General features: G+C 41.8%; 1 protein-coding gene across 2 annotated transcripts in view; it reads left to right on the top strand.

Annotated features, from left to right (window-relative positions):
* The window catches only part of CCDC149 (coiled-coil domain containing 149), a 179857-nt gene that overhangs the window by 24129 nt on the left and 142333 nt on the right, over nucleotides 1–13395 (top strand). For both annotated transcript variants that reach the window (XM_030191244.1, XM_030191243.1), the window contains exon 2: nucleotides 3753–3914. In XM_030191244.1, the coding sequence (XP_030047104.1) occupies nucleotides 3753–3914 (162 nt within the window). The remainder of the gene's footprint in view (nucleotides 1–3752; nucleotides 3915–13395) is intronic.

Here is a 13395-nt window from a genome sequence, read left to right as displayed (position 1 = left end):
CTGGGGGATACTGTAGAAATGCAAGGGGGCATGCACAAGGGGAGGCACTAGGTGAGGCATGGGTATATCACACACTTATGTGCATAGTTTATAGAATACTTGCATTTATGTGCTAAAGTGCTACATTTAGTCGTGAACATTTGCACCTGCTATTGACACGGTGTAAGTGGGTACGTCTAAATGTTAAAGCTTTTGTATCGGTATAGCACAATTGCATTGCTGCATCAACAGAAAAACACATAGTAGATTCTGATTTTAACATACGTCTGGGATGGTACACCTGCAGTTCTTGCTTCAGGTAAAATGGAGCAGAAGCAAACAGCACCTGAGAACAATTGTCAGCAGCTTAAATTTATTTATTTGGATTTTGCTCACACCTTTTTCAGTAGTAGCTCAAGGTGAGTTACATTCAGGTACTCTGGATATTTCTGTGTCCCAGGAGGGTTCACAATCTAAGTTTGTACCTGAGGCAATGGAGGGTTAAGTGACTTGACCAAGATCACAAGGAGCAGTAGTGGGATTTGAACCAGCCACCTCTGGATTTCAAGACCGGTGCTCTAACCACTAGGCCACTCCTCCACTCCTTTGAATTGATTCCTTTGTGCTACTGGAAGCCAGTGCAGTTGCTTAAGAGCAGGTGTCACATGGGATGACCTAGATAAACCCATGATTGTTCTCACAGCAGCATTCTGGATTACTTGCAATGCCTTAACTCTGGAAACAGCCATAACCAATGTACAAGGCATTGCAGTAGTCCAGTTGCGTCAAAATCATGCTTTGAACCACACAACGGTAATCATACAAAGTAAGCATAGATTTTAATCTAAAATCATATGTAATTGTCTGAAGGCTGTCTGAACAACATTAGCAACCTGGCATTTCATTGTAAGCTTATGATCCAACATTACCCCTAACGGCTTCTTCTCTTTCTTAACTGAAACACTCATGTCTCCCAAACAAACATTCTCAGGACACTCTTTCAATTCTTCCCTTCCCAAAATCATTACCTCTGTTTTTGCCATATTTTAAACTAAACCATTCTCGTCTTTCCACTGTTTCACTCCTATCTAAGATACAGCCTCCAAAGCAATACTCCCAAGTAAGGCCACACCAGTGACTTGTACAGGGGCATCAACACTTCCTGTCTTATGCTGGTTATACCCCTATCTATGCAGCCTAGCATCCTTCTGGGTATGGAGACTGTCTTGTTGCATTGTTTTGTCACCTTGAGATTCTTGGACACCATCACCCCATGGTCCCTTTCCTGAGCTGTGCATGTGCATATCAATCTTTCTCCTCCTATCTGGTACATCTCCTTTGGATTTCTGCAACCCAAGTGCATTAAATTTTAACTGCCAAACCTTTGAACATTAATCTAAATTTTTGGAGATCTCTTCTCATGGTTTCTACAGCCTCCAGGATATCCACTCTATTAGCTATCTTCATGTCATCCGCAAAAAAGCACTCTACTACTCATCTTCCTCTCCTCTGATCGGATTCCTTTTACCACCACCCTCTGTTGCCTGTTGGTCAACCAGTTTCCAATCTAGTTCAGCCCTCTCAGCTTATTAATGAGTCTTCTGTGAGGAACCGTATCAAAGGCTTTGCAGAAATCCAAGTAGATTGCATCTAGCACATGTCCGTTATCCAGTTCTGTGGTCACCCAGTCAAAAAAAAAAATCAGATTCATGTAGAAGGATTTTCCTTTGGTAAAGCCATGTTGCCGCAGATCCTGCAACCCTTTGGATTCTAGAAAGTTAACTATCTTTTCCTTCAGCAGCGACTCCATTATTTTTCCTACCAACAACATGAGGCTTACCAGCTTGTGGTTTCCTACCTCTTTCCCCACTTTTGTGAAGAGGGACCACATTGGCTCATCTTCAATCCCGTGGTCCTCTCCATCTCTAAGAATCTATTAAATAAATCCTTTAGAGGTCCTGCCAGGATTTCTCCGAGCCCCCACCGTATCCTGAGATGTATCCCATCTGGCCCTATAGCTTTGTCCACTTTCAGATTTTCAAATTGTTTATAAACTTTCTTCTGTGAGTGGTGTAATATCCACTCCATTCCCAGATATACCCTTGGCAGCCAACAGCAGTCTCCTCCAGGATTTTCTTCTGTGAACACCAAAGTGAAATATTTATTTAGCTAGTATGCTCGATTTATTCTTATCACTCTCCACATAGCTATTCTCAGCATATTTCAGTCTTGCAGTTCCATTCCTAGCTTTTCTCCTTTCCCCAGTATATCTGGAAAAGGCCTTATCACCTCTGTTTACATATTTAGCAATTTATTTTCTTCCTCCTGGGCTTTCAGTAGCCATATTTCCGTCTTAACTTCTTTGAGTTTAATCCAGTAGTGTTTCCATGATTTTCTTGTTGCATTCTTCTGTATTTCTTGAACATAGCCTCTTTTGCCCTAATTGTTTTGGCCACTTGTTTGGATTTTTGTAACAAATTTCTAACAGAATTTGCAAGATATTCTGTCTTCTGATAGATGGATGACTAGTCTATCCTGAGAGACTTGAGCTCAAGTGTCCTTAACCTGGGAGACTATAGTTTGCAGAGATCTAAGACCCCATTTGTGCAGTCAGATCTTTACTAGAATATCAATTTCCCAAAGAAATAGTTATAGAAGCAGAACACCCCTTATGTAGCGCTCCCAGTGCTACCAGGTGAGTCCAGTATAATCCCCATTGGCCAGAGAAAGGGTTGCAAGATGGCAGCTCCCAGGATCGAGTCTTCCTCCTGAGGTCCTTCACCTCAGGTCCAGGTTACCCTCTGCTAAGTTAGTCATTGGAGCCAGTGATGGCAGCATCGGATCGCCTTTCAGATAGGGTTGCCAACTAGATCCTGATTTGCCCAGCAGAGTAGATCAGTCCTGAGAGTACCCCAATGCATGGTGGGATTTGTAGCTTTTCTTTTCTTTGGGAATCCAATGGGGAAATCAGAACTAGTCCCTGCATGCAATGGAGTAAGCCCAGAACAGAATCAGCCCTGTCGGGCGAATGTGGATCTAGTTGGCAACCCTACTTTCCGAGCTACTGACTGAACACTTTCACAATAGCGCTGGCTGCCCCTCTAAAGCAGCGCTAGCATGAAGTCCTCCAACCAAGCCTTGCTGCACAGACTTGGGCCATTCTCTGTGGCCCCGGAGGAGTCTTGGGGCCTCTTGGTCCACCAAGAACTTGTCTTCCAGCTCAAAATCTTTCCTCACTCCAAGAGCAGTGGCAATGCCCAATACTTGTAAGGGTTTTATGAAGGCTGGAATCATCCCTTCATCGTCCCATTTCATTTCAGCATTTCAAAAAAATGGAAAGTAGATCAAAGAAGAAATTATACCCATGTACAGAACACCAAATCTTATAATTTACTCAGTCACATATTCTAACTAGCTTTAAGGGGTAATTCTATAGCATTTCATTCTTCTTGAGAGTAAATTATCAAGTGCACTTAATTGCACACATTTGAATTCAGATAACATGGCAATGTTGGGCGTTCTTTATAATCCATAGAACAGAGTGATGTGGAAATCATGTTGTAGTTTCTAAAATGAACAAGCAGCAGATTGAATTTATTTTTCTTGGATCCTTGTTCCAGCACTGTGAAATATATAATTGAAGGCCTAAAACATGACACCCTATTGACACACTGCATATTGATGTTGAGAATGTGAGAAACCTTTCTGTAATATCATAAGTCTGTGTATTTTTATATTGCTTTTCTCATGGTTTTTTTTTTTTTTTTTGTCAGTATCTTGTGTGTAAGAGGAAGCTGGAAAGTAAAAAGGAAGCTTTGCTGATCTTATCTAAGGAGTTGGACACATGCCAGCAAGAAAGGGATCAGTACAAACTTATGGCCAACCAGCTTCGTGAACGGCATCAGTCCCTGAAGAAGAAATACCAAGAGCTGATTGTACGTAGTTTATAAATTCTAACTTGGTTTTGTTGAACAACTTTGGAGGAAGCTTGAAAAATACTTTTTAAAAAAAAATTTTTATTTTGTTTTTCATGAAATAGACTCCTTTTCTCTGCGGATTAGTTGTAGTGCCTTTCTAGTTCCCAAATAGTTAGGCCTCTGTAAATCTTCAAAGCACTATCTAACTACATGTTTTGCATCAAAAACTATGCTTATTTATTATTTGTTTAGATTTTGCTTGCACCCTTTTCAGTTGTAGCTGAAGGTGAGTTACATTCAGGTATACTGGTTATTGCTCTGTCCCCGGAGGGCTCACAATCTAAGTTCGTACCTAAGGCAATGAAAGATTAAGGGGCCCTTTTGCTAAGCCATGTAGGCGTGTCCGCGTGTCCTATGTGCGTCAATTTTGAACTACCGCCCAGCTACTACGTGGCTCGGGCAGTAATTTCATTTTTTACGCTCATCTGCCACATTTGCCAGAATGTTTTTCAGCATGTGACGCTAATCGGCATTGTATGCATGCTGACAATTACCGCCTGGTTAACGCGTGAGACCTTACCGCTAAGTCAGTGGGTGGCAGTAAGGTCTCAGGCCCAAAATGGATGCTCACCAATTTTCATTTTGCTGCACGTCAGTTTTTGGCAAAAAAAAAGGCCTTTTTTGCAAGTGCGCTGAAAAATGGACCTGTTTGTGTCCAATACACACATCTACACCAGCACAGGCCCTTTTTCGCTGCAACTTAGTAAAAGGACCCCTCAGTGACTTGTTGAAAATCGCAAGGAGCAGCAGTGGAATTTGAACTGGTCACCTCTGAATGTCAAGACTGGTGCTCTTACCACTATGCCACTCCTCCACATTTCTCCTATCCCCAGAGTACTGCAAGGGCAGCTCTTCTCTTTCAGCTCCACTTTGGATATCTACTTGCAATTTCTTTATACATCTCAGGTGTGCCTATCTCCTTGCCACTTCCTCATACAGACTTCCCACTTTTTGATACAAATGATTTCTCCGTGTCTCTAAAATCTAAACTATTCCTACTCATTACCATTCAGTGGATTTTTCTCTTTATTATTTTTTCAGATCCCACTACAAAAGTCAAGCTTCCTCCCTTTTGGCTTTATATCTTCTCTGCAGTTTTCTATTATAGGGGGCCCTTTTACCAAGCTGCAGTATAACGTTGCCTTAGCGTGCCCTTGCACTAACCCATTGTATAAACGGTAAGGGCTTGCGAGGTAATCCTGAGCTAACCAGTTAGCACGTAATAATGTAGATGCACTAACTGATTAGCACAGAAATACCCCCTTTCATTAAAAAAAAAAAATAGAAAACCTTTTGAGCGTGTGGATTAGCGCATGCTAAAATGGCATTTACGGCAGGATACCTGAACACTTCAGGTACACTTCCCTTAGTGTTCCATTTTAAGCTACATTAGGTGCGCATTAGTGCTTAATGCAGCTTAGTAAAGGACCTCTTAGTGATCAAATTTTTCACGTTCACTGTATTTGTTGGTATACAGGAGTAGCCTAGTGATTAGAGCAGTGGCATGAGAGCCAGAGATTCCACGTACAAATCCCATTAGTGCTCCTTGTGACTTTGGGCTAAACACTTAGGGGGAAGTTATCATGTGGATTATCGTTAGGACTTAAGAATAGCCATACTGGGTCAGACTAGTGGTCCGTCTAGCCCAGTATCCTGTTTCCAACAGTGGCCAATTCTACAAGTACCTGGTAGAAACTGAAATAGTAGCTGCATTCCATGGTACCAATCCTGGGGCAAGCAGTGGCTTCCTCCATGTTCATGTCAATAACAGACTATGGACTTTTCTTCCAGGAACTTGTCCAAACCTTTTTTAATAAGCTAACCACTGTTACTACATCCTCTGGCAAAGAGTTCAATTATTTAAGTGAAAAAATATTTCCTCTTGTTTGTTTTAAAAGTGTGTCCATATAATTTCTTGATTGTCTCCCGGTCTTTGTACTTTCTGAAAGAGTGAAAAATTGATTCCCTTTTATCTTGTAATCCTGATCCCTTGCCCCTTGGGAGGGGAAAACACTTAAGCCTTAAAGAAAAATGTCTTTGGCTAGAATAAGGGAGCCAAACTGACTCTGATTTAGCACAACCAAGTAAAATCTTTATTGGTATTTTCTCTAAGTCAGTACAAAAAAATTGTTCCCTATGGATCAGAGTTGGCACATCCAGCAAGACATTCAGGCTGAGCTACAAGGCTGCTCAGCTAGGCTTTCTCATTCTGCACTTATATACTGTTGTAAGTTTCATTTCTCCTAAAACTTGTGATTTCTTCTATTCTAACATTGTTCATAAAAGGATATTACCATATTTCTACCCCTTGTAATCACTATTCTCCTCCCATTCATTTCTTTGTCACTCCCCCAACCCTTGGCCTCTCTCACATGGTTCCCCCATTCCCCTGTCCCTTCTCTTGTCCCTCTTGCCTGCTGCCCCATGGTCCAGCATTTTTTCCTCTCCTCTCCTATCCATAGTTAGCATCTCTCCCTCACTCCCTTTTGCCCCTTGATCCAACATCTCCCCCCTCCTCCCCTCCCTCCTGTGCAGCATCTTTCCTTCCCTCACATCCAACATCACTCCCTTTTTCCTCTTCTCTCTCTCCCATTGTCCACCATCTTCCTCTTTCTCTTTCATGCCGTCTTAACATTTTCTCTCCTCTTCCTGCAGCATTTCTCCATCTCTCCCTCCCCTCCACCACCATGTACAACATTTCTCCCTGTCTCATCCCTCTCCCCATCCGCTCCTCCTAGGTCCAGCATTTCTTCTTCCCTTGTCCTTCACCTCTCCTTTGCACCATCTCTTACAACATTTCTTCCTCTCTTGTTCTTCACCCCCCCCCCCCCCCCCCCCCCCCATAACAGTATCTGGCCCTCCCTACCCTACATCCAACAATTTTCCCCTACCTCCCTCCTCATGTCCAACAGTTATCCTTCTCTTCTACCCTCCACATCTTCTCTTCTTCCTATCCACCCCAGTGCCTGCTTTGTCAGAGTGCACCATTGCTGGGAAGGCCCAGGCCCACCTGTGGCCATGCCTCTGCTGTGGACAGAGAAATACTGTACCCGAATGTAAATCATCTTGAACTATTAAAAGAAATACAAAATTAAAAAATTTTAAAACAGCATGCAGAATAGCTACAAGCAGTCTTACAGTTTTTCACAGCCTACTTCAGAAAAGCAAACCTAGTTTATTGATATGTGGCCCACAATAAACCATTTAAAATAATAAGCTGGATAAGGTGTAATTAGATAAGATAAAGCATAAGTAAACAAAACTGTAGTCCATTTTATGACTGGTTCTAACCTCCATACACCTGTTCAAATACAGAAGTTTTAACTTATTTTCTACATTTGATAAAGTCAATCTCCCCTCATAATCTACGTGGAATTTGTTCCAGAGGCTGGGACCTGCCCATGAAAAAGATCAATTTTGAGCGTTCACTCTGTACAGTGTCCGCACTACAGGCAGCACTAACAGTAAATCTCTGTAAGAGGGTCAAGAACTATCTTCCACATCGTACACCATCTGAATTAACCACTTTTTGCAACATTTCCTAATTTGGAAATAATTTTGCATGATACATTGTACAACTGTGACCCCGTGAAAGAAAACAGATGCGTATGTGTTTCTTATCACTGTCAGTAGTGGCAGAACCAATAGCCTATCCTGTGGAAATATCAGTTCTGTAGATGGAAACTAGGTCTTAATTTTAACTTTCATGTAAATTGACAGCTGCTCAAGTAGTATTCTAAAAATCCATCATTGGAACTTTGATCATAAAACCCAGGTTATGACGGAATTATGTTGGCTGCTGGTAAAATATAGAACAAATTGCCATTTACTCAGTCTCCAACTTTATTACTTTTCTTCAGTCTCTTCACATTATATTATTGCTTGTAGAGCTACCCATGATAAAGGCCCTTCTTTATTATAACGTATTCTATTTCTACTGTTACCGGTTTTCTTTCTGCTTGTACATGGTTGTCTATTCCATGGTCTGATCATTTTATTTGTGAATTTACTTTATCCATTTCTATTTCAAGACTGCAGAAGGTGCCTAATTATAAAATGTTTCTATCAAGAGAGAAAATTGATGCCATTGCCAAAAAATAAATAAAATCAATTAACACCTCATCTTCTGACAAAAACTGAGGAAGCAGATCCCATTAATATTTTAGACATTTGGGAAAAGAAGGTAACAAGCGTTATTGACACCATAGCACCTCTTGTTATTAAAAAGATGCTAGGCCCATGCCCTCTCCTTGGTATTCTGTGCACTACAGAACTAGAAAAAAGAATGCTGTATGTTAGGAACTGGCGCAAATCTAAAAATCAAGTATTAAACTACAGTGGAAACATACTATAAAAGGTTAAAAATCGGAACTCTTTAAGGCAAGAAAAATGTATTATTCATCACTGATTTGACTCTCTACAGTTAGCGAGCTTTATTTCTGGTAATGAAAGACTTGATAGCATCATTAAAATCCTATGCACCATTAATCAACCGAATTTAAAGCACACTAGTGGATTATTTTTCTGAGAAAATAGATTTGTTTTGTAAAACATTTAATTTCAGAACAACAAATAACTTGTCCTTTGGAAAAATTTGCAAATGACGATATAACTGTAACAGCAGATATAGCTGTAACAGCAGATAGAAACTGGAGTACATTTAATTTGGTTACAGAACATAAAGTAATTGTTCCTTTGTCTAAATGTTTCTCAACTTCAAGTCATGTGCTTTCTAAGGGCCTCTTTTACTAAACCACATTCATTTGGAATGGGCTGTATCACATTTGCCACGCAGCAATCGCTAGCACTATTTAGTAAAAGAGGCCCTAAGATGACAAATTTCAACTGAGTACCTCTGAGCTCCAATTGGCAGAGAATGGACATTCCAAAAAAAGACATCTTCTAATAACAAAATAGAAAATAAAATTACTTTTTTCTACCTTTTGTTGTCTGGTTATTTTATTTGTTTAATTATGGTCTGAGTTTGGTTTCTGCTTTTCTCCATCTTCTCTTAACTCTTTGTGCCATTTTTCTCTCTCCTTTCTTCAATTTGTTCTTCTGCCTCTCTGTCCAGATTTAATTCATTCTTACTATCTAGTCTTCAATTTTCCTTCTTACTGCATCTACCTACAGCTTTCCATCTCTCCATCCAGCATGAGGAATGGGACTTGATATATACTGCCTTTCTGTGGTTTTTGCAACTACATTCAAAGCGGTTTACATAGTATATACACAGGTACTTATTTGTACCTGGGGCAATGGAGGGTTACATGACTTGCCCAGAGTCACAAGGAGCTGCAGTGGGAATTGAGCCCAGTTCCCCAGGATCAAAGTCTGTTGCACTAACCACTAGGCTACTCCTCCATATCTACCCTCTTTCGCCCCCATCCTTCCATCCTGCATCTACCTTCTTTGTCTCCCTCCATCCATTTCTCTCAATGTCCTTCCATCTTTGATTCCCTGTAACCATCCAGCATCTTCCTTCTTTCTTCCCCATTCATCCAGTATCTTCCTTCTTTGTCTCCCCCTTCCTTCCAGCATTTCCCGTTTCTCTCTACCACTCCATCCAGTGTCTTCCCTGTTGCTCCCACTTCATCCAGTATTTCTCCTGTTTCTCTCCCCCATCCTTCCTTCTAGAATTTCCCATCTTTCTCTCCCTGTCCTTCCATCCACCATCTTCCTTCCTTCTTTCTCTCTCCATCCATCCATCCACCCACTGTCTTCCCTCTTCCAGCATCTTTCTTATTTCTTTCCCCATCCATCTACCCATTCAGTGTCTTCCCTCTTTGCCTCTCCCCTTCTTATTTATTTATTTATTTATTTATTGCATTTGTATCCCACATTTTCCCACCTCTTTGCGGGCTCAGTGTGGCTTACAATAAGATATGAATAATGGAAATACATTTGTTACAATTTGGTTATGGGTTACATTGTACAAGTTATGCGAGATCATAGAAGTATCGTTTGGAAAATAACAATGGGACATCAACATGGTTCACTGAAGAGCTGAAAAAACTTAAAACACAAGTCAGGAAACTAGAACGAGCTTGGAACAAAAAGAAAGACGAACAAACACTAAACGACTGGAAATTACTTCGGAGAAAATACAAATACACCATAAAACAGACAAAAAGACTACATTACAAAACAATAATAGGACCAAACTACAAAGACTCACATAAACTCTTCAACCTAGTACAAATCCTCACAACCACCTTCCCCCACCAAAACATGAGAAACTGCATCCGAAAGATGAATCTGAAAGCATGGGCTCTTTTGATCTCCAGATCCCTTGAGAAATAACCCCCTAACCCAACTCAGCCCCTCTCCTCCCACTCTTAACTGATACTGCCAAAATCCAAGAACAACCTCTCGAGTTCAGGAGGTCCAAATAAGACTCCCACACTTTGAGATATCTAGCTTTTTTTCTTAAAAGATTCTTTGGTGTTCCTTGCCTCCCAGGTGGCAAGGAGATGCAACTGACTCCTTCACTGCCAATTCAGAGGATCTGATGAGATCCAGTTTTGCAATGTACATTTATGGGTTACTAAAGACATTTATGAAACAGTAAAGTCTGCTCCTTAGTATTGCGCCTGTTTGGTCCAAGACTAGATGCTCCACTGATCCCACTATGATACACTTGAAGATGGCAGTCATAAACCTTACACGTGTTGACCAAAACCGCTGTATCTCCTGCCATCTGCAATGTGACATTTGAGACAAGTAGGAAATTGCAACCTGCCCGATCTGTACATCTGCATGTGAGAAAAACAAGCTCTGTGGATCACTCTATGGTGACATTCTTGGACTATGTACCTGAAACCAAATGAGGTGTACTTTTGATGATGGTAAGTATATTCCAGTGATCTAGTGAGGTCCTGAGGTCGTAGGCCATTTTTGGCCCAGAGCATCTTTCCTCTCCAATCTCTGCAGTGCATTATGCAAACTGATAGTGAGATACCTTGCACTGCAATGGTAAGAAAAAAAACTCTGATTTAGGCAACCATTCTCAACCTCAGTGAATCTGCCGCCAGCGAGGAGACAATGTTTTATCTGACAATATGCAAATCTATTGCCCCATCTAGCCCCCTAGGCGTGGCAGTAGATCTGCAAAGGAGAGAATAGCACCATCATCCTCCAGGGAAAAATGCCTTGCTTTTCCCACTCTAAAAAGACAGCGCACTCCATCTACAGGGAAAACCCCAAGTTCCTCCAAATAAGAAGCTGATCAGTGACCAAGGAGTCACCTCCCAATATCCGGACAAGCACACCCTGTTCATCTTGCATCGAGCAAAGTAGGACACCTGCACCTAAATGAAATAGGGATCTAAGCAATCGGTAAATGAAGCAAGAAGAAGTTACCATAAGGAGCAAAATAAAATCCCGTTCAAACTCTAATGGAGTGATTTGACTCTTTGAAAACAGCAGTCAGTCTTTGAGATAATATAACAGGCTGGATTATACATTTTTTTAAATTCTTTTTTATGAATTTCAATTATACATTCACATAATATAAATGTCTGAAAACCTGAAAAAGTACATTAAGGAAAATTACTCTTTTCCTCTTAACATCAAGAGCATAGAAATTTTTATATTAACTTAGGCCACATACTTCAGTCAAGACACAAAGAAATTTAGAAAAAAAAAAGAAGAAACTAACATCTGAATATAATCAACTGAGAGGGGGAAGCACAGAATCCAACCAGCGGTTTTAGTTCCCTGTTGGTGCATTCGAGGTTAATTCACCACCGCTTTCCTTAGCAATAATAAATTGACACATTTTATCTGGATCAAAGAATACATAGAGGGGCATAATTGAACGAAAACGTCTATCTCCATGGGCGTTTATCTCCGAGAACGGGTCCGTGAAGGGGCGGACCGAACCGTATTTTCAAAAAAAATAGACGTTCATATTTTATTCGACAATTTGTGAGCTGGCCATTTTTGTTTTTCAGTGATAATGGAAAATGAAAGCGCCCAGCTCAAAAACGAATAAATCCAAGGCATTTGTTCGTGGGAGGGGCCAGGATTCGTAGTGCACTGGTCCCCCTCACATGCCAGGACACCAACCGGGCACCCTAGGGGGCACTTTTACAAAAACAAAAAAAAAGGTACAAGAGCTCCCAGGTGCATAGCACCCTTCCCTTGTGTGTTGAGCCCCCCAAATCCCCTCAAAACCCACTGCCCACAAGTCTACACCATTACTATAGCCCTAAGGGGTGAAGGGGGGCACCTACATGTGGGTACAGTGGGTTTGGGGGGGGTTGGACGACTAAGCATTAAGCAGCACAATTGTAACAGGTAGGGGGGGGATGGGCCTGGGTCCACCTGCCTGAAATCCACTGCACCCCCTAACAACTGTTCCAGGGACCTGCATACTGCTGCGAGGGAGGTGGGTATGACATTTGAGGGTGAAAATAAAAAGTTGTGAAACATCATGTTTTGTGGTGGGAGGGAGTTAGTGACCACTGGGGGAGTCAGGGGAGGTCATCCCCGATTCCCTCTGGTGGTAATCTGGTCATTTAGGGCACTTTTTGGGGTCCAGGAAAAGTGCCCTAAATTCTAGCTACAAACGCATACTTTTTGTCTATTATCGGCGAAAGGCGCCCATCTCTCCTCGGCCGATAACCACGCCCCAGTTCCACCTTCGCCACGCCTCTGACACGCCCCCGTCAACTTTGTACGCTTCCGCGATGGAGTGCAGTTGAAAACGTCCAAAATCGGCTTTCCATTATACCGATTTATTCGTTTTTGTGAGATAAACGTCTATCTCCCGATTTGGGTCGAAATCTAGGCGTTTTTCTCTTTCAATTATAAGGTGGATAGTAACATAGTAGATGACGGCAGAAAAAGACCTGCATGTCCATCCAGTCTGCCCAACAAGATAAACTCATATGTGCTACTTTTCATGTATACCATACCTTGATTTGTACCTGTCCTTTTCAGGGCACAGACCGTGTAAGTCTGCCCAGCACTATCCCCGCCACCCAACCACCAGCCCCGCTTCCCACCACCGGTTCTGGCACAGACCGTATAAGTCTGCCCAGCACTATCCCCGCCTCCCGCCACCGGCTCTGCCACCCAATCTCGGCTAAGCTCCTTAGGATCCATTCCTTCTGAACAGGATTCCTTTATGTTTATCCCACGCGTGCTTGAATTCTGTTACCGTTTTCATTTCCACCACCTCCCGTGGGAGGGCATTCCAAGCATCCACCACTCTCTCCGTGAAAAAAATACTTCCTGACATTTTTCTTGAGTCTACCCCCCTTCAATCTCATTTCATGTCCTCTCGTTCTACCTCCTTCGCATCTCCGGAAAAGGTTCGTTTGCGGATTAATACTTTTCAAATATTTGAATGTCTGTATCATATCACCCCTGTTTCTCCTTTCTTCCAGAGTATACATGTTCAGGTCATCAAGTCTCTCCTCATACGTCTTGT

This window comes from Microcaecilia unicolor, chromosome 2 (genome assembly GCF_901765095.1).
Source record: "Microcaecilia unicolor chromosome 2, aMicUni1.1, whole genome shotgun sequence".
NCBI lineage: Eukaryota > Metazoa > Chordata > Amphibia > Gymnophiona > Siphonopidae > Microcaecilia > Microcaecilia unicolor.
The sequence above is the reverse complement of the archived record's forward strand: the minus strand, read 5'-3'. Positions and strand labels throughout refer to the sequence as shown.